At 50.5% G+C, this 20,413-nt stretch overlaps 5 protein-coding genes across 5 annotated transcripts; 3 read left to right on the top strand and 2 right to left on the bottom strand.

Moving 5' to 3' along the window:
- Positions 1-249: 249 nt before the first annotated feature.
- Positions 250-1,870, bottom strand: N7532_010345 (glycoside hydrolase family 47 protein; the record flags this gene model as incomplete). Its single annotated transcript, XM_056622836.1, has 2 exons — positions 250-1,202; positions 1,267-1,870. 2 exons carry the CDS (start codon positions 1,868-1,870, stop codon positions 250-252), a joined length of 1,557 nt encoding a protein of 518 aa, XP_056470252.1.
- A 1,603-nt stretch (positions 1,871-3,473) lies between these two features.
- On the bottom strand, positions 3,474-4,853 carry rpt4 (proteasome regulatory particle base subunit RPT4; the record flags this gene model as incomplete). The annotated part of the gene is made up of 4 exons (XM_056622837.1): positions 3,474-3,594; positions 3,653-4,109; positions 4,184-4,570; positions 4,637-4,853. The coding sequence occupies 4 exons, from the start codon at positions 4,851-4,853 to the stop codon at positions 3,474-3,476; spliced, it is 1,182 nt and encodes a 393-aa protein (XP_056470253.1).
- Positions 4,854-6,127: 1,274 nt separating this feature from the next.
- On the top strand, positions 6,128-7,633 carry aspf22 (enolase acuN; the record flags this gene model as incomplete). The annotated part of the gene is made up of 4 exons (XM_056622838.1): positions 6,128-6,251; positions 6,316-6,372; positions 6,436-6,775; positions 6,838-7,633. 4 exons carry the CDS (start codon positions 6,128-6,130, stop codon positions 7,631-7,633), a joined length of 1,317 nt encoding a protein of 438 aa, XP_056470254.1.
- Positions 7,634-8,170: 537 nt separating this feature from the next.
- N7532_010348 (eukaryotic translation initiation factor 3 subunit J) lies at positions 8,171-9,189 on the top strand (the record flags this gene model as incomplete). Its single annotated transcript, XM_056622839.1, has 3 exons — positions 8,171-8,189; positions 8,331-8,407; positions 8,485-9,189. The coding sequence occupies 3 exons, from the start codon at positions 8,171-8,173 to the stop codon at positions 9,187-9,189; spliced, it is 801 nt and encodes a 266-aa protein (XP_056470255.1).
- A 6,592-nt stretch (positions 9,190-15,781) lies between these two features.
- N7532_010349 (WD40 repeat domain-containing protein) lies at positions 15,782-19,583 on the top strand (the record flags this gene model as incomplete). The annotated part of the gene is made up of 5 exons (XM_056622840.1): positions 15,782-16,200; positions 16,257-17,313; positions 18,096-18,371; positions 18,427-19,531; positions 19,567-19,583. 5 exons carry the CDS (start codon positions 15,782-15,784, stop codon positions 19,581-19,583), a joined length of 2,874 nt encoding a protein of 957 aa, XP_056470256.1.
- Positions 19,584-20,413: the final 830 nt, after the last annotated feature.

The raw sequence follows: 20,413 nt of genomic DNA on the forward strand, positions 1-20,413 counted from the left end.
TGTTGGTTTAATTGGACAATACAAAAATCTTGTAGACTGGCGCCTCCGATACATTTTTGGACGATCTCTAAAAAATTCATTATGTACTTCCTATTCGGACATATAGAATGCTCATAACCATGATAAAATGTCCTTATGAAATTTTTCGTGTATAGCAACATGTTCTCAGCCGACTCAAAGCTAGTCTGATATACAACACTGGAAAGTAAAACCAAACGCCAACCCTGTAAAGAAACCAACACTCAGATGTTATTGTTCAGCCTGGCGAGGCTTCCTCTGCCAGCCGGTCTTCAATTCACCCGTAGGCCTGAACCGCGGTAAAGGATGCGCCTCGGTATTGAAGACATGGTCTTCGAGGGAAATGAAGTCGCGATCCGAGAATAACAGGTAGAAGTACTTGAGAGTTTCGGCCATCCAGAAACTCTCCATGTTATCGCGCTTGTCGGCGGGGAGTTTGTCCGCGTTGGAAAGGGATGTGAATCCCTTGACACGGTGGATATTTCTGTTGCTGCCTGGGGTTGCGGCTGTAGAGGGCTTCTCTTCGTACACGGCTGTGTGCTCGACGAAAGACTTGAACATCTCCCACCCCCATTCACGGTACATCTCGTCGCCGGTGATGCGGTACATGTAGAAGAGAGATTCAACAGTCTCAGGGCGTTGTAAGTTGTGGCGGTCATTGGCGTGGATGACGATGTCCTTGCGCCATGCTTCTGAGCCATCAACTGCAGTGGTCAGTGGTTGAGAAATGCCTCTCATCTCATATGGTGATCCGGCCTTGGAAGGCTGGGGGTATTTATCTCCCATCATGACGGGCTCCTTATCCAGGACAAAGTGGGAGATTTCGGGGGCCAGGCCTGTTGCTGTGTTGATGTATGTTGCCCAGCAGGTCTTCATCAGCTCACGAGAGATGAGGATCTCCTCTTCCCGCTGCTGAGACCAGGCAGGTGACTTCCTCGCCACAGACAGTGGCAGACCACTCGTCGCACCCAGTGCAATAGTTCCGGGCATGAAGCAGGCCAGGTGATCCATCTTGGGCGAAAGGGATTTATCCAGGCCCGATGGACGTTCGCCCAGCACCATGAGCTGCGCATTTTCAGAAAAGGCAAGCAGATGCTTGCGGATGCCTTGCATAGACTCATCCCACATCTCTTTGTACACAGGCTCCTGTTGAGAGGTCTGAAGATACTGCTTGATGAGATACTCTGCAATAGGATTTAGTTAGCCTTGATAGTTTGCACTAGTTAAGGAGGCGATAAGTGGTCTCACCATAGTAGGAGTCACCTCGGCTACCAAGGCGAATGTTATCTCCTTTGAATTGACCAGACTGGGGGTGAATGTAGATAGGAACAAGGCCATCCTGCGGATGCTGCTCGTCCACAACTTCCATGACCTTCTCCACGGCCTTCCAGTACTCAGCTTCACCGGTCAGCTTTGCCAAATACTTGAATTCAAGCTGAACCGACGTTGCCTCGGCGGTGGAAGATGCGCCGCCATCACTGTGCGCTTCGATGCCCGCGGAGGTATTCAGATTAACACTTGCAAGTGGAATTCCAGAATGCGTCTCAAAAGCTCCAAGCAATCGGTCTGCCAGGTCAGTGGCCTTTTCAATGTACAGATCCTCTCCAGCGGCACCCGCATCATCGTCCTTGATTGGTGCGAGAGTCGGATATTGTGTTGAGAGGTAGTGTGCCGATAATAATCCTCCGAGCATGCGAATGGTTGTCTCGAATGTACTAACGTCGTGGTCCTGGTTATACTGTAGCGAGGTGGCGATCCATTGTCGCGCATGCCGGACTTGGGCTGTGAGGTTCATGATAATCATGGTGTCCAATGAATCGACGATGATCCATCCCATGCCACCTTCAACCATGTTTTTGTTCCTGCCTGACACCGGAGAGTATTCGTCGGCGCCTTTTCAATTCCTCCCATTAGTCCCTGTAAAACCGCAGATTGCTTTTATTTGTAGAGCTTACCCCATGCATCCTTTTCATAGCCTTCCCAGCTAACAATCAATGTGTCTCGCACTTTTTCGCGGCGCGCATTCCAATCGATGTGCTTTTCTGGCGCAGACGATTCCTGGAAAGTCTGAATCCATTTATATAGCTCGGCGCCTTTGTCTCGCGAAGCCGAGGGCTTCCATGTCGTCGGGATAGTCGACTTATTAAAAAAAAGGTAGACAATTGTACATAGACCCAACAGGGCCAGTAAGGGTCTCCATCTCTTCCTCGGAGCTGTCCGCCGCGGGGCGAAATGTGGTTTATCTTTGTACATTGGGAGAGCACGCTCGTTTCCGAAGAAGCTGTTCAATTTGTTGGGTATTCCGCCAGGATTCGAGGACAGGCCGAGACCAGCAAGGCCGCCCTGGGAGTTGTAGTTGGCGGGGGAGAGACGACCCGGTGGCCGTGGCGAGTGGCTAAGGGAGGAAGTAGGGTAGGGTGTCTGGAAAGACATGGTTATCCTGTGATCCCCCTCTTTCGTATCTATATCCTAAATATTCCGGACCTGTTATAGGAGCATGGGAGCGACTCGAGGGATGGTTCGATCTCGTTGGAAACTCGAGCTTGACGGCTGGTATCGAGTGCGACGGGTTGGGATGAGGGTCGGTCTAGCGCGTCGCAGGCAACTAGACTGTCGAAGCTGTCTGGGTGAGCTTCGAAAGGGTCCAGGTTCCGGTCAATATCGTCTTGCCAGGTGGTCCCTTGCGCGCGGTCTGGATTCCGCGGTATCACACGAGTTGTAGGGGCCAAAAGTCAACTCGAAACATGCCAGCGTGTGCTCAACGGTAATTTCTCCGATTGCGCGTTCCCGGCCAATCCTGAGTACGAAATGGATGGAGTAATGTCGATCACTCGGGCCACTGACACGGCTCCAGGAATTTAAGACAGTAACGACCTGCCTCGTTCGTCTCGTTCTGCTGCTGGGAGCTTGCGATCAGGGGTGCTTAGAAGCTGGGGAAGTGGAGAAACCCTGAATGTTCAGGTCCCGACCGAGTCCTCGTCACGGGGACACGGCGGGCGCTGCCACGACATACTGCGATGATAGTGGCATGTTTCGTCTCGTTTTTTTGCTATATTTGATGTTGGGCCGATCTTTACGGCGTTATTTTACTTGATCTGATTCGCACTATCATGATTCCCTTATTGGCTGCACTATGTACTATTGAAGTGAAATTGGGAAATATATAAACTGCCACATACTAAAACCGCACTCAAGTGTATGTCGTAGATGTATATCTTCAATATACCTCAACCTTGAGGCACTGAACCGTTTACACGGGATTTTTGCAACTTTGATCCTGTCCAGAACTGCTTTCTAGTTATACTCATGTGGCCTTACCATGGCTGCAGTCTCTAAAGAAATTTTACTCATACGATACGATTCGGAGCATGAAGATAGTCGTGACCGGATCTCAAACGGTTATAGGATTCGAACGGGCACGATAATGTGCCGGACCTGTCAGCAGGTACATACAATTACAGCTTCTGGTATTCAAGCTTGCCCTCCAGCTTCTTCGCCTCAGCCACCTTCCGTACCGCCTTGTTGAAGTCGTCCTGGTTAACTGCATCGCGGTAGTCCTTGATGGCGAACAAGCCGCTGTTGAAAGGGTTAGCAAAACCGAAAAGAAACAGGGCAAACGTAGGGCAGAACTCACGCTTCGGTCACCACGTTACGCAAATCAGCACCATTGAGACCGTCACTCATCTTCACCACACTCTCATAGTCGAGATCGCCATCCACTACTACTGTGCTGGTGTGGATCTTCAAGATCTCGAGACGGCCAACCTCATTAGGCAAGGGGATTTCAATTTTCCGGTCCAGACGACCGGCACGCAACAAAGCCGGGTCCAGGGTATCCGGTCGGTTGGTGGCCATGATGATCTTTGTCTTTCCAAGGTAGTCGAAGCCATCCAGCTGGTTGAGCAGTTCCATCAGTGTTCGCTGAATCTCTCGATCTGCCGATGTACCCTCCGAGAATCGTCGACCACCGATGGCGTCGATTTCGTCCATGAAGATGATACACGGCTCGTGCTCCTTTGCGTAACCGAACATTTCTCGGATCAGCCGAGCGGATTCACCGATATATTTGTCGACGATTGCGGAAGAGACCACTTTAAAGAGAGACCGGGTGTTAGTATCATGCCGTAGATCAGAACTCAGACCAGGGGTACTAGATCGGACTCACCCTTCAGGAAGTTGGTCTCCATTGAGCTGGCCACTGCCCGGGCAAGCAGCGTCTTACCGGTACCCGGAGGACCGTAGAGCAGGACACCCTTGGGGGGCTTGATGCCTACTCGGAAGAACAGTTCGGGGTTCTTCAGCGGCAATTCAATGACCTCTCGCAGCTCTCGGATCTGATCATTCAGACCACCAATTCCAGCGAAGTTGATTGACCCGGGATCCTCCAACGACATGTTGTACACCAGCGGATCGACCTCACGAGGGAGCATCCGCATAATGGTAAGAGTTGTCATATCCAGGGCCACACGGGTACCCTGCTTCATCTTGGCCTTGTCGACCTTTGAACGGCACCCAACCACATACCGGGGCCCCGATGACGCCTTGACAATAACTGAGATAGGTCAGCATCTGATCGTCTCGATTCAACAATTGATGGATTTATTGTTGGGACACGTACATCGTTCCTCATCCAGCTGTTTCAGCACCTCACCAATGATCTGACCAACACTCTGTAGTGCCTTGATGTTGTCTTCGGAGACATCAAACTCTCGCTGAAGATCCTTGATCCCCATGCGCAGCGACTTCAGCTTGGACTCCCATTCTCGTAGCTCCAACAAGCTCCTTTTATAGTCTTCGAGCGCCTGCTCCCGCTCGGGGTCACTGGCGCCGCTCATGATGGTCGGCGGACGAGAATTGAAGGGGATCGGGTGGAGGAACACAAAGACGGTAGGAATGTGTGTAAGATCTGTTAACGGATGCCTCTATCCACAAGGAGGGATAGTTCGATGGACGGATTGGTAGAAAGGGCAACAGACGCAACCTGGGGAGCTTCCAGCACCGCCCGTCGAGGAGCTTCCAACAGGATCACCTGACCACGCGCGTTGCCATCATGTGACTTGCATCATCAACATTAGTCATTTGAAGCCCCAGGCATTAAGGCAGAAAGTATGTCAGGCAACAAGGCTACAAGGCTACAAGGCATCACTCCCTCCAAGTCGACACCTGAGGCAACATAGGTGTCTTCGTCATCCATCGCTAGGCCTCGGGGGTGAATGCGACGTCAGAAGGTCCCCCGACCAATGGGTCCTCAATGCTGGGCATTCCCCTGTGCGGAAGCTTATACGGAATTTGCAAAGTCTGGGAGACCTGAAAAATCTGCTCAATGCAGGTTGCTGCGACAGAACCGAGCCCGAATGACCTGTCGAGCTAGTTCGTAGCCCACACATGAAGGTACCTAATCAGAACGGAAGCATTTGGAGGGGTAATATGACGCTCCCGAGCCGAAAAACGAGGTAACCCGGGGCAGAATATACATCATTGCCCAGCAGCTTCCGAGGGACGGGAGATCTCGCAGCAGCGTAGGCCGCAGACGGTCGGATCAGCCAGCAAGCGCTGGAGAAGGCCGTGGAGGCCCCACCGCCGCATTGGAAAGAATCGGAGGGCAGCAGTGACCTTTCCCGGGGTTGATGCCGCCCAGCAAGTATTTAAAGAATCGGGTGTTTCCGTAGTTATCCGTCTTTCTTGATCTACTTGCTGTTTACATCTCCCCCGTATTCTCTAAGGTGAGTTGCGTGCATCACATCATCTACCCCGCCATCCCCCAAACTGCCCCTCCTCCCCAACTGCTTCAGCAGTACTGCACCTCTTCTACACCTACACCTGCTCGTATCGACTACGAGGACCAATCCCCCGGACAACACATCTCCAAACGGGCCCCCGGTGACAATTGCCGCCAATTGCCCCAATCACCATCTGGTGAGCCCAAGCAAATCAGAACTCCCCCCCATTCCTCCCACTCGCCGGCCTGTCATTTTGGGTCATCGGTGAAGCTGTCCCCCCGCCGTTAGTCACACGCTGCGCCTGCCTATTAGACCCCCCAGCCCGCTGCTTTTCTCCTTTTCTTCCTGCAACTGACAGATTTCCCATCTTCTTTCAGACAAACTCCATCATGCCTATCGCCAAGGTTCACGCTCGTTCCGTGTACGACTCTCGCGGCAACCCCACCGTTGAGGTGGACGTTGTCACCGAGACCGGTCTGCACCGCGCCATTGTCCCCTCCGGTGCTTCCACTGGTATGTGATGGGTCTTCCCTGGATGACGATCATGGAGACACATTTTGCTGACAATGAAATCTAGGCCAGCACGAGGCCGTTGAGCTCCGTGACGGTGACAAGGCCAAGTGGGGCGGTAAGGGTAAGTACCATAATCTCGTTCAAGACCGAATGAGAAAGCAAAGCTAACAGACTGCTTCCATAGGTGTCCTCAAGGCCGTCGCCAACGTCAACGAGGTCATTGGCCCCGCTCTGATCAAGGAGAACATTGATGTCAAGGACCAGGCCAAGGTCGACGACTTCCTGAACAAGCTCGACGGCACTGCCAACAAGGGCAAGCTCGGTGCCAACGCCATCCTCGGTGTTTCCCTGGCCATTGCCAAGGCCGCCGCCGCCGAGAAGGGTGTCCCTCTCTACGTCCACATCTCCGACCTTGCCGGCACCAAGAAGCCCTACGTCCTCCCCGTTCCCTTCCAGAACGTCCTGAATGGTGGTTCCCACGCCGGTGGCCGTTTGGCCTTCCAGGAGTTCATGATCGTCCCTGAGTAAGTATCGACAACCCGAAGAAAGGAGGAATTTGAAGATGCTAACCATGGTTTGTTTTTAGCACCGCTGAGTCCTTCTCCGAGGGTCTCCGCCAGGGTGCTGAGGTCTACCAGAAGCTCAAGGCTCTGGCTAAGAAGAAGTACGGCCAGTCCGCTGGTAACGTCGGTGACGAGGGTGGTGTCGCCCCCGATATTCAGACTGCCGAGGAGGCTCTTGACCTCATCACCGAGGCTATTGAGCAGGCCGGCTACACCGGCAAGATCTCCATCGCCATGGACGTTGCCTCCTCCGAGTTCTACAAGACCGACGCCAAGAAGTACGACTTGGACTTCAAGAACCCTGACTCCGACCCCACCAAGTGGCTCACCTACGAGCAGCTGGCCGACCTCTACAAGTCCCTGGCTGCCAAGTACCCCATCGTCTCCATCGAGGACCCCTTCGCTGAGGACGACTGGGAGGCCTGGAGCTACTTCTACAAGACCTCCGACTTCCAGATTGTCGGTGATGACCTGACTGTCACCAACCCCCTGCGCATCAAGAAGGCCATCGAGCTCAAGTCTTGCAACGCCCTTCTGCTGAAGGTTAACCAGATTGGTACTCTGACTGAGTCCATTCAGGCCGCCAAGGACTCCTATGCTGACAACTGGGGTGTCATGGTCTCCCACCGCTCCGGTGAGACCGAGGATGTCACCATTGCTGACATCGCTGTCGGTCTCCGCTCCGGCCAGATCAAGACCGGTGCCCCTGCCCGCTCTGAGCGTTTGGCCAAGCTGAACCAGATCCTCCGTATTGAGGAGGAGCTCGGCTCCAACGCCATCTACGCTGGCAAGAACTTCCGCACCTCCGTCAACCTGTAATTGCAGCCTACCGAACATACAGGTCTGAAATGTTGGAGGCGATGAAGAAAAATGTGATGACTCGCCATCTTTTATGATTATGAATTTAATAAAATCTTCTGAATGAAAGACAATTCAAAAAATACACTCTCGTAGCAGCTCATACTATACCTGATCTGTCGATGATGGCACACGCCTCGATGTGCGTATTTTGTTTGTCATATATTCACACACCTCCGGAACACTGCATGCCCTCGACCTCATATTTTCTCAATTATATTTTACGCTCATATTATCTGTCTTCTCTTTCACTCTACAATCTATCGCCACTCCATACAAATCACGCTCGTCGGGCACCAAGGCCCCGAGATCACGTGCATCCCACCTCCGATATCCAGGTGGCCCACATAAAATTTGCCCTGCCCCTCCAACCTTTGTTGGTGCAGGTTCCTATCGCGGGCTCGTCCTTGTCCTCCGTTTCGTCTTGCGGACAGCGCATTCCTTCCTTCCGCCTCCGTTTTTCTTTCCATTCCCCGAACGCCCTTCATTTCTGCAAAAATGCCCCCCTCCAAGTGGGGTAAGTGCTTATCCTGCGACTATCGGCCGCCGCCACCATCGCTTTTGATCCTCGGGTATTGCGAGATCACGGCGCAACCTGGCTCTCGGTTGAGATAAAAAATCCTGCAACCTTTCAGCGACTCACCAGTTTAACTTTTAGATGATGAGGAGGAGAGTGACTCCTCTCCCGTTGTTGCTGCTCCCCGCCGCCGATTTGAGGATGAGGAGGATGACGAGGTAAGGGCTTTCCTACCAGTTCCAGGGTCAACCTGCGCCTACGAATATTTCCTAATGTCGTCTTTTTGAAACAACAGGTCCTCGACTCCTGGGATGCCGCCGAAGATTCCGAGGTAGAGCGCGAGAAAGCCAAGAAGGCCGAAGAAGCCGAAGCTGCGAAGAAGGCTGCCGCCGCCGCGAACAAGAAGACCAAGGCTCAGCGGATAGAGGAGCACCGCGACCAGCGCCGCCGCGATGCCGAAGCCAGTGGGGACTTCGACGCTGATGAGACCGAGGCCGAGCGCCGTGAGCGCATCCGCAAGCAGGAGCAGGATTCCGACCTTCAGCACGCCACTGACCTCTTCTCGGATATCGACATGAACCGTAACCGTGGAGCCCCCAAGGCTGTTGTTGTCACCGACTCTGCCGACCCTACCAACTCCATCGATCTGTCTTCCATGGCTCTGTTCAAGCCCACCACCAAGGATCAATTCAACCGTCTGTCCGATGTCCTCCTCCCTCTGCTCACCCCGCACTCCAAGAAGCCTCAGTACGCTATCTGGGCCCAGGACTTTGCTCGCAAGCTTGTCAAGGAGCTGCCTAGTTCCGAGATCAAGAAGATTGGCAGTGCGCTCACCACAGCTAGTAACGAGAAGATGCGTGAGGAGCGTGCGGCTGATAAGGGTAACAAGAAGACCAAGGCTGCTAAGACTAAGATCTCCCTTAATGCTAGCCGGGACAACCAGATCGATAAGAATCCCTACGAAGGTGATGATGGCCTTGGTGATGATGACTTCATGTGATGGATGAACAAATTCATTTTTCTTTACTTACTCGACTTCGTTTATTATTTGCTCCCACTCTTCATCGGGATGTCCCCTTTCTCGAAAAAGGAATCAAGCATCTCCGCAGAAAGATTCTCCATTTGTTCTCTGCCCGGTGGATATGTCTGCTTCTGTCCCGCCTTTCAATATCAAAGTGTGCATCCCTGCCCACCGCGGCCACATCTCAAATCACCCTGCATAAGTAAATAGATCGAATTGACCCTTTCAAACTCAACATACAAATTCAATTATTAGCATCTCGTCCATATACATTAGCTAGCTACTAGTCCATAAACCTGCTCACTCCTCGCCAATTCACCAACAAATCAATTAAACATTGAATCAAGCCATGCACTGCTCGCCGCCTTCCTCTCGCATTTACTCTTACTAATCATAACGATATGTAACGTAATCCACTAGCAAGTGAGACACACGGGCGCGTGAGACAGAAACCGCGGTCGCGCCCCAGCGCGTCAACCTCCTCATTTCAACTACCCACTATGCCCCCAATTCGCAGTCAAATTCCTCAAAATTCTATCAACCAAGAAGGTAGGATCCAGCTCGCAATACAAGCCTTTCAGAACGAAGAATTTCGATCAATTCGCGAAGCTGCGCGCCGATTTCAAGTACCTACCGCAACTCTCCATCGCCGATACAATGGCAAACTTCATCGGTCGGAAACCCGCGCCAGCAATTATAAATTGACTCCAACTGAAGAGGAATCGCTCCTACGGTGGATACTCTCTATGGATACACGTGGATCAGCTCCCCGGCCTTGTATGGTAAGGGATATGGCCAATATTCTACTAGCAGAGCGTGGTAGTCAGACTGTTGGAGTCAATTGGGTTTACAGATATACAGAGCGCTATGATGAGCTCAAATCGCGGTATTCTCGTCGATATAATTATGAGAGGGCAAATGCGAAGATCCAAGGGTTATTAAACCATGGTTCGACCTTGTACGACGCACGATCGATGAGAATGGTATCCAACCTGAGGATATCTACAATTTTGATGAAACTGGCTTCGCAATGGGGCTTATAGCCACTGCGAAAGTCATTACAAGAGCTGAATACTATGGTCGGAGGTCAGTTCTACAGCCAGGGAATCGCGAATGGGTCACATCGATTGAATGTGTGAATTCAACGGGCTTTATACTCCCACCATGCATTATCTTCAAATCGTCAAAGTACCAACAATATGCATGGTTTGATGACCTACCCGACAATTGGAGAATCGAAATCAGTGAGAATGGCTGGACTACAGACGAAATTGGGCTTCGATGGCTAGAAAAGCTATTTATCCCTGCGACTACTAGTCGTACTAGGGGTAAATATCGACTACTAGTTCTCGATGGCCATGGCAGTCATTTGACCCCCCGTTTTGATCGATTGTGCGAGCAAAATGATATTATTCCAATCTGCATGCCTCCGCATTCGTCTCATCTACTACAGCCTTTGGATATAGGCTGTTTTGCCCCCCTAAAGCGCGCGTATGGGAGCTTGATTGAGCGCAAAGCACGGTTGGGGGTCAACCATATCGACAAGTGATTTCCTTGCAGCATTCCCACAAGCTCGCAAAGAGGCCTTTAAACCAGAGACTATTCAAAATGCATTCGTCGCAGCTGGTTTAGTACCATATGATCCCGATCAGGTCATTTCAAAGCTTGATGTTCAACTTCAGACACCTACCCCCTCAGGTAGTCGACCAGGGAGCCAATCGAGCGCGTGGAGCCCTAAAACGCCGGCAAATCTCAAACAATTGAATCGACAGGGCTCTTCAATCAAGGCACTGCTTAAGAAACGTTCGCAAAGCCCTCCGACGCCTACGAATAAAGCTATTGATCAGCTCCTCAAGGGCTATCAGCAATCGTTGCATTCTAATGCAATCCTTCTAAAGGAAGTCCGCGATTTACGGGCTGAAAACGAGACACAAAAGCGAAAACGCAACAGAACGACTAAGCGCGTAGCTCATACGGAGGGTTTTACGGGCCAAGAAGCCAGGGAGTCGATGAACCAGGCTCATGAAGCTCCTAATACTGCCCCCGCGGAACCAGCTGCGTCAGCTTCCCAGCCAATTACACGCGCACCCCCGCGATGCAGCGACTGTCATCAAATAGGGCATAAAAGAACGCAATGCCCTGATAGGTCTAATAGATAGAAATTTGAAATCAATGGCGTTGTTGGTTTAATAAATTGGGTTGAAATTATAGTAGCTGGTTTTCTGTCTCACGGGCCCGTGTGTCTCACTCGCTAGTGGATTACGTTAGTTAACATAACGTAATTCCCTGCCGTTCGGAACACCCGCCCGTTCGGAACACCCCATCCAAAAACGCGTCTTTGTAACCACCCACCTAATTCAACCACCTACCATGCCACCAAAACGCGCCGAATCAGCGCAGAAATCGGCTAATCAAGAGGGCAAGATCTTATTAGCCCTTAGAGATATCAAAAATGGCCGTATCAACTCTCTTCGCGCTGCAGCGAAGCTATACGAAATACCACTCACCACACTACACTCACGCGCCACTGGCCAAACCTCACGCGTCGATAAGCGCCCAACAGGCCATAAATTGACCCAATTAGAAGATGATTCGCTTACTAGATGGATACTCTCTATGGATTCACGTGGAGCAGCGCCTAGGCCGTCTACTGTGCGAGAAATGGCTAATATTCTATTGGCTGCCCGTGGTGACGACCCTCCGGCTACAGTAGGCAAGAATTGGCCATCAAGCTTCGTCAACCGACGAGACGAGCTTCGTTCAACCTTCTCACGACGCTACGATTATAAACGCGCCCAAAACGAAGACCCAAAATCACCACGAACCTGGTTTGCGACCGTCCAACGTGTTATTGATGAGAATGGTATCCAACCGGGGGATATCTATAACTTTGATGAGACCGGCTTCGCTATGGGTCTTATATCTACACAACGGGTAGTTACAAGGGCTGAATATTATGGTCGGCGAGCGCTTTTACAACCGGGTAATCGTGAATGGGTTACTGCGATCGAAGCAGTAAGCGCTGATGGCTATTCGCTACCGCCTTGCGTGATATTCAAAGGCAAAAACTTCATCGCTTCTTGGTTCGACGAACAGCTTCATCTTCCAAAAGACTGGCGTATCGAGGTCTCGCCAAACGGCTGGACAACCGATGAAATTGGCCTTCGTTGGCTACAAAAGCTCTTTATTCCAGCGACTACAGCGCGTGCGAGGGGTGGATATCGGCTATTGATTCTTGACGGCCACGGTAGCCACCTTACACCTCAATTCGACCAAATCTGCGCTGAAAACAATGTGATTCCACTTTGTATGCCTCCACACTCTTCGCATCTCTTACAACCGCTTGACGTTGGCTGTTTTGCTATACTAAAACGCGCATACGGCCGCTTCGTGAGCGATCTAGCTCGTTGGTCATATAACACTATCGACAAATTCGACTTCCTTAATGATTACCCCCAGGCGCGTACCGAGGCCTTTCAACCACATATTATTCAAAGTGCATTCGCAGCTACTGGTCTTGTTCCAATTGACCCAGAACGGGTACTTTCGAAGCTTAATATCTCACTCAAAACACCGTCACCACCGAATAGCCGGCCAACCACCAGCGATAGCCATTTTAGCCCAAAAACACCCAGGACCGTCGTTCAACTAGAAAAATCAGCTTCGTTACTCAAAGATCTATTAAGACAACGGTCAAACAGCCCTCCGAGCCCATTAAAAACGCTGGTAGATCAAATCATCAAGGGCCATTACGAACAGCTTCATTCAACAGCGTTATTATTGCATGAAAACGCTAGACTACGCGTGGGTAATGAGAAAACACGCCAGAAACGCACACGGTCAAATCGGCAAATAGTTCACGAAGGAGGCTTGACAGTTGAAGAGGGTCAACAGCTAGTTACGCAGCTAAATCAGCTAGTTGAAGCTGATCGGGTCGTTTCGCATGAGCAGGCCGATGAGGCTATTCAACTAGCTCAGCCAGCAACCAGGGCTCTACCAAGGTGTAGTGGGTGTAGGGAAATTGGCCATAAGATCAATCAATGTAAAAATCGTCAGATATAGCTAAATTGATGCGTTTTGGTTGATAAATTTTTATGCAAAAATTTCTAATGGGGGTAGGTGTTCCGAACGGGCGGGTGTTCCGAACGGCAGGGAATTACGTTATACAGCCTCTTCTTCAATTTGGGAAATACTCCGTCCAAGATTAATATACCCCTCCTCCTCGAGGGCAAACAGCGCCTCTTTCAACCAAAATCGACAAGTAAATATACCATGGGGCCGTATCGCGCTCGACTGGAGTGGAACAATAGCCAGTCGATCGCCGAGAGCCTTGTGCAAAACAGGTTCTAGAGCGCCGATCTTCAGCGCGAGGAGCAGCGGTCAGAATGAGGGCCTCTCGGTTGTTGGTGCGCTATCGTATTCCCAAGCCGAGGGACCTTTGTCGTTTGCAACGCGGAAGAATGTCCCTTCCATGTGTGTGCGTGTGAGGAAGAGCTCCCAGTGGAAGTTGTAGCTGTCTCCGCGGCCATGAGGAGGATGTATAGGCAGTTTGGTTCGAAGACCATTATTGCGGGTATGTTTAGGTATGAAGAGTCCATGGCTGTTGATGGAATTTTTGGATTGGCTTTGAAAAACTTGAGAGGCTTGCTGAGAGTATAATGAGGAAAGGATGACTTGGGCTGCTATGCTTGAGGTGATGAGAAGGGAACAGGGGGGATTTCTCTTTAGATTTTATATAGAGAAGTGCAAAACCAGCTTCACCAATTTACACTCACTCATTCTTTCTGGGCCCCAACGCCAAGGCGCTAGGTTAGGAAATGGGTATATTTAAAAGGTCCTCTGTGTATTACGTGATGAACGTTCTGCTTCACGTGGCCATGGATTGTCGAAATACAAATGGCTTGCAATCCCCGGCGGGCAAAGTGGACAATATTTTCGCTTTCGCTGCCAAAACCTGTCAGCAGAGCATCTCTGAGCTTCTACATGTTATTCTATGTTAGCCCACCGGTCTCGTGACCTATAGGTCTAGACTCTTAGAATAATGAAGCTTTCCTGAGCTAAGCTCCGTACAATATTAGCCAAAGGCTTACTATACTCTACAACATAAAGTACATCTAATTTTATTCCTCTTCAACCACAACATTCGCATGCCGGAAATGACCTTCTGCACTTTCTCTTTTCGTCCCGACGACATCCAGACTCCATTCAAGAAAATCTTTGAAATCTTGACCTGCGTGTTTTTGCCAATTCCATTCTTACAAATGCTTTGAGCTCCGCAAAGAATTCTTCGATGGGGTTTAGATCAGGTGAGTATGGTGGTAAGTACAACAACTTGACAACGGCATTTGAGCATAGCTCTCCTATGCGTTCAGTATGGTGGAAAGATGCGTTGTCCATGATGAGGACAGATTTTGGCTCCGGCCATCTACCACAATGATGGAGGAGCTGTTCAATAAAGTCCTCGAACATGCTAGCATCTATCGATCCTTGGAAGACTCACGACATCATGATGCCATCCTGGCAATACGCCGGGAGAATCTAGTACCGCTGACCCCGCTGGAAATGGAAAACCTGGACAGGTGCCACGCCGCGGGGAGACCAGCCGTTCCTCTTGAAGCCAGCCCGTTTCTCACAGCCTCATTCGTCTATGAAGACTAGGTGATACGAGCGCAAACCTGATAGCTGATACAGATAGTGATCTCTTAAATCCGCATTTCGTTCTTGTGCTATTCTTTGAGCCACTTTCTTGGTCCAACCCTGCGATCGAGGGGCTCGACTGATAGTGTATGTGGATACTGTTGTGATATGAGGCTGGTGCAGATCAGGAACCAAGCCGAACTATCGGAATTAATCCCGAGATATCTATACGAAGAACCAAGTTTATTTCCAATCAAATTGGTCTTCTCGTTGTATATATATGGCCTAATGTTTCCCTCTGAACAATAAGACAATTCATACCTCTGAAGTACAACAGATACGAGCAGTTCGAATTCGTAATACAAGAATTCTGCCATTTCGTCCAAGTATAAGGACGGCTTCTCTAGCAAGTGGTCGCACAGCGCTTCTAGCATAAAGAGTGTGATCACACGAGGACGGCAACCGGGAATCAAGGGTACTCGGACATCGCTAAACATTCGTAGGTTGGCACTGTGGTTACGATTGAACGTTTACTCCAGCCAGCTGCTTCGGCCATCTGTGAAGTAGTCAGCGATCTGCTGCTGATCATATCGCGGATCATCTCAAGCGGATAGGGTGCAATCCGGGGCACCATAATGGTCTTTGTCGCGCTGTCAAGCGACGAAATTAGGGGAAGTGGCCGCAGGCTGCGGGGCATAACGATAGAATTCTGGGTCGGTTCGGGCCGACAGTCGACCGGGCAAGGGTACACATGATTAGTCATGTTGGCGCCTGAAGTGCACTCTGCATCACAACCTTGCACCCAGCCCCAAGCTTACCCCTCTTGATCTCCTCAAACAAGCCTAACCTATAATCCCGAACCCCGATTTCACACTTCAGTCGCTATTGTACCTGCCTAGGTTAGGATATTGGCCTTTACGCCGTGTCTTCCCGAATGGATGGTCTATCTTCGGTGGCGAGCGTTATCGCGGTTGTCCAAGTAACAGGAAGCATCGTGAAGCTTTGCGGGGGGTACATTCGAGAGGTTAAAGATGCACGGGACGAAGTTATTTCCCTACAACGGTCGATTGAAGGCATCCAAGGGACGCTACAGGACCTGCAGAAATGTCTTCAAAGTGACGACGGAAAGGCCCTACCTGCCTCCTCACGACTAGCCAACAATATTACCGATTGCCTCTCCGATCTCCGAGCCTTAGAAGCAAAGCTTGATCCCGGAAAGGGAAAGATGCTGATGAGGAAAGTGGGATTACGAGCACTGAAGTGGCCCATGAAGCGCGCAGAAGTGGAAAGCGTGAGACAGAAACTCGAGAGATATAAATCTTCATTCCTTTTGTCCCTACAGGTGGATCAAGCGTACGTTTATCCAGCACGACTTTATGACTCTATATGTTGACTTAGAATTTGGATAGGTCTCTGATGGTCGGCGTGGCCAAGAATACCGACCGCATTAATCAGAATATGGACCTTGGGAAGTTGGAAGGCGTGATGGAGGCAGGGTTTGAGTCATTCTCCGATCGAGACGAAGCCAAATGTCTCCAAGGCACTAGGACTGAGCTCCTTCAGCAGATAATGGAATGGGCTATGTCGCCGTCCCAAGAAAAATGCATTTTCTGGTTAAAAGGAATGGCTGGGACAGGAAAATCCACAGTATCTCGGAGTGTGTCCCAGTCGCTCAAGGACACCAACCACCTAGGCGCCAGCTTCTTCTTCAAGAGAGGTGAGGGAGACCGAGGGAACGCGAAGAAGTTTTTCCCAACAATAACAAGGCAACTCATTCTCAAGATTCCTGAGCTAAGGTCTGGCGTGCAGAAGACACTCAATAACGACCCTGACATTGCTTCAAAATCGCTCATGGAGCAGTTTGAGAAACTACTCCTTCACCCGCTGCTCAATCTTGACCAACTGGGTGGGCAATCTCAAACTGCTGTGATGGTGATCGATGCTTTGGACGAATGCGAACATGATCAAGATATCCGAAATATAATTCGTCTACTGCCTCTTCTACAGAAGGCAAAATCAGTTCGCCTTCGGATCTTCTTGACCAGCAGACCTGAACTCCCAATCAGACTCGGGTTTTCAGAGGTGGGGGACCAAGAATATCAGGACCTAGCTCTTCATGAGATACCCGAAGAAGTGACTGAACGTGACATACATTTATTTCTACAAGACCGATTTAAGAAAATCAAACATGACAGAAATATCTTCGAGGACTGGCCTGGCGATAACATCATCCAAGAACTGGTCAGAATATCTGTTCCACTGTTTATTTCAGCTGCCACAGTGTGCCGCTACATCGAAAATTCAAAATGGGATCCCAAATTGCGCCTCGCAGAGCTTCTAAAGGACCAAGCCAGATATGTGTCAAGAATGGATAAGACATATCTGCCAATTCTGACGCAACTACTCAATGATCAAGACAGTGATGAGTCGGAACAGCAGCAGCTCCTACAAGAGTTCCAGGACATCGTGGGTGTCATCATCCTTCTTGCAGTTCCGCTTCCTATAAATACAATATCGCTGTTTCTTGGGATAGGAGCGGACCAGATCAGTAATCGAATGGATTCATTCCGATCGGTTTTTAGTATTCCCGGTGACCCAGATCAGCCTGTTAGGATCCTCCATCTCTCATTTCGGGATTTTTTGGTCCAGCCTAAAACCAAGTTTTATGTGGATGAACCAAAAAAACACAAAGACATTGCGAAATCCTGTCTTAGAACTATGCAGAGTCATCTACGAAAGAATATTTGCAATCTTTCAAGCCCTGGAACGCGTAGGGCAGAAATCCATTCTGAAATCATTCACCAGAATCTACCACTGGAATTGCAATACTCCTGTCGCTACTGGATACACCATCTCAAGCAAAGTCAGACTTCACCTTCTGAGATAGAAGATGTGCGACTATTCCTCCAAAAGCATTTTCTGCACTGGATGGAAGCAATGAGCCTGCTGGGCCATATATCAGAGGTGGTGGGTATGCTTGATCTTCTCCACATGGTTATAGCGGTAAGTATATAGTAGCCAGCTATTCGTGAGTTGTTGTTCTTAGTTTGGCCGATTTTCTACATGATGCACATCGGTTTTTTTTGAAAAATCGCCAGATAGCCGATGAAGCACCTCTTCAGATTTACTGTGCGGGATTAGTATTTGCCCCTCGAACAGCAATAATTCGTACAGAATTCGAGCAAGACCTTCCCAGTTGGATATGCCGTTTGCCACGAGTTAATGAAAAATGGAGTGCAGATTTGCAGACTCTCGAGGGCCATTTAGGCGCGGTTGATTCGGTGGCCTTCTCGCCTGATGGCCGGCTGCTGGCGTCCGGCTCTTCTGATGATACAGTGCGGCTCTGGGACCCTTCCACGGGCGCCCTACAACAGACTCTCGAGGGCCATTTAGGCGCGGTTAATTCGGTGGCCTTCTCGCCTGATGGCCGGCTACTGGCGTCCGGCTCTTCTGATCACACAGTGCGGCTGTGGGACGCGGCCACAGGCGCCCTGCAACAGTCCATCAAGTGCCATTCAGACTGGGTTAATTCAGTGGCCTTCTCACCTGATGGCCGGCTGCTGGCGTCCGGCTCTCAAGATCGCACAATACGGCTCTGGGATCGAGCCACAGGCTCCCCTGCAACAGACTCTCAAGGGCCATTCAAGCTGGGTTTATTCAGTGGCCTTCTCACCTGATGGTCGGCTGCTGGCGTCCGGCTCTCATGATCGCACAATACGGCTCTGGGATCGAGCCACAGGCTCCCTGCAACAAACTCTCGAAGGCCATACAGACTTGGTTCGGTCCGTGGCCTTCTCGTCCGACGGCCGGCTGCTAGCGTCTGGCTCTGCTGATAACACAGTGCGGCTCTGGGAGCGGGCCACAGGCGCCCTGCAACAATCTCTCGAAGGTCATTCAAGCATGGTATCTTCAGTGGCCTTCTCACCCGATAACCGGCTGCTGGCGTCCGGCTCCTTTGATCATACAATGCAGCTCTGGGACACCGCCACGGGCGCCATGCAACAGACTCTCAAAGGCCATATGAGCTTGGTTCAGTCGGTGGCCTTCTCGCCCGACGGCCGGCTGCTGGTGTCCGGCTCCCTTGATGACACAGTACGGCTCTGGGACCCGACCACGAGCGCCCTGCAACGGTCTCTCGAGGGACATTCAGGTCAGGTTTGTTCAGTGGCTTTCTCACCTGATGGCCGGCTGCTGGCGTCCGGCTCCTTTGATCATACAGTGCGGCTCTGGGACACGGCCACGGGCTCCCTGCAACAAACTCTCGAAGGCCATACAGACTTGGTTCGGTCGGTGGCCTTCTCACCTGATGGCCGGCTGCTGGCGTCCGGCTCTTCTGATGACACAGTGCGGCTCTGGGATGCGGCCACGGGCGCCCTGCAACAGACTATCAAGTGCCATTCAGACTGGGTTTATTCAGTGGCCTTCTCACCTGATGGCCGGCTGCTGGCGTCCGGCTCTCATGACCGCACAATACGGCTCTGGGATCGAGCCACAGGCTCCCTGCAACAGACTCTCAAGGGCCATTTAAGCTGGGTTTATTCAGTGGCCTTCTCACCTGATGGCCGGCTGCTGGCGTCCAGCTCCTTTGACCGCACCGTGCGGCTCTGGGACCCAGACACGGGCGCCATACAAGAGATTTTGGACACTGAACGCGCTATCGTGGAACTCGAATTCTCTCAAGATGGTTCGTCTCTCAACACTAACCTAGGATCACTTAAGATTCAATCAAGGTGTAACAACACTATCTACAATTCACCTAATCCGAACCCAGAGATATTTCTACAGCATGATTTCTGGATAGCCTTGAACGGGAAACAAGTACTATGGCTCCCCCCCGAGTCTAGGCCTTCCTGTTCGGCCATAAGATCAAATACGCTTGCCTTGGGACACGCGTCAGGCCAGATTTCCTTCATTGAATTTTGGGTAGAATAGATGTCAATTAATCTGTATCTCCTTCCCTACATTTCTAATCTCTTTACAGAAAGATGGCCTGGAAGAGGAACAGAATTTGTTTGCTTTTCTTTCCTAGAACATGCTACATGCTTCCTCTACATTCCAATACAGTGTCGAATCTATAGGGTCTAGTCGCCACGGCTCTACTGTATCTCGCTGAGTATAGCGCATTCTCAAAAGGTGTAAAATTCCAATTTCTTAATTACCTATTTTAACATCATCAAGTCAGTTTAAACTCCTCTTTATTCACGATTTTCCTCATAAATTCAGTACGGAATTGTAGCTTCAGAACTTGGTGGGACTGCTAGCCAAGCTTTTATGCTCACATGCTGCGTGCCAGAGTCCACTGACTGACACTCAATTTCGGGGCTAGCGTCTTGGCGATGGACCCGGAATTAAGAGAAGAGTGTGAGATGGTGAAGCTGTTTTTGCACTTGGCTGTACATCACCTTTACACTTCTCCAGAATACAGAGGTGGCTACTAAAAAATTGTTGGGTAACTAATAAAAGGCCCGAAAACATGGCACCGGGATAACTAAGGGTTCGAAATGTCGTTCTTGGATATTCTATTTTCTTTTGACAGTTTTTCCCAGGCCGGATTGAAATGTAGAAT

Source organism: Penicillium argentinense, assembly GCF_028826775.1.
Source record: "Penicillium argentinense strain IBT 30761 chromosome Unknown utg000010l_segment0_segment0, whole genome shotgun sequence".
NCBI lineage: Eukaryota > Fungi > Ascomycota > Eurotiomycetes > Eurotiales > Aspergillaceae > Penicillium > Penicillium argentinense.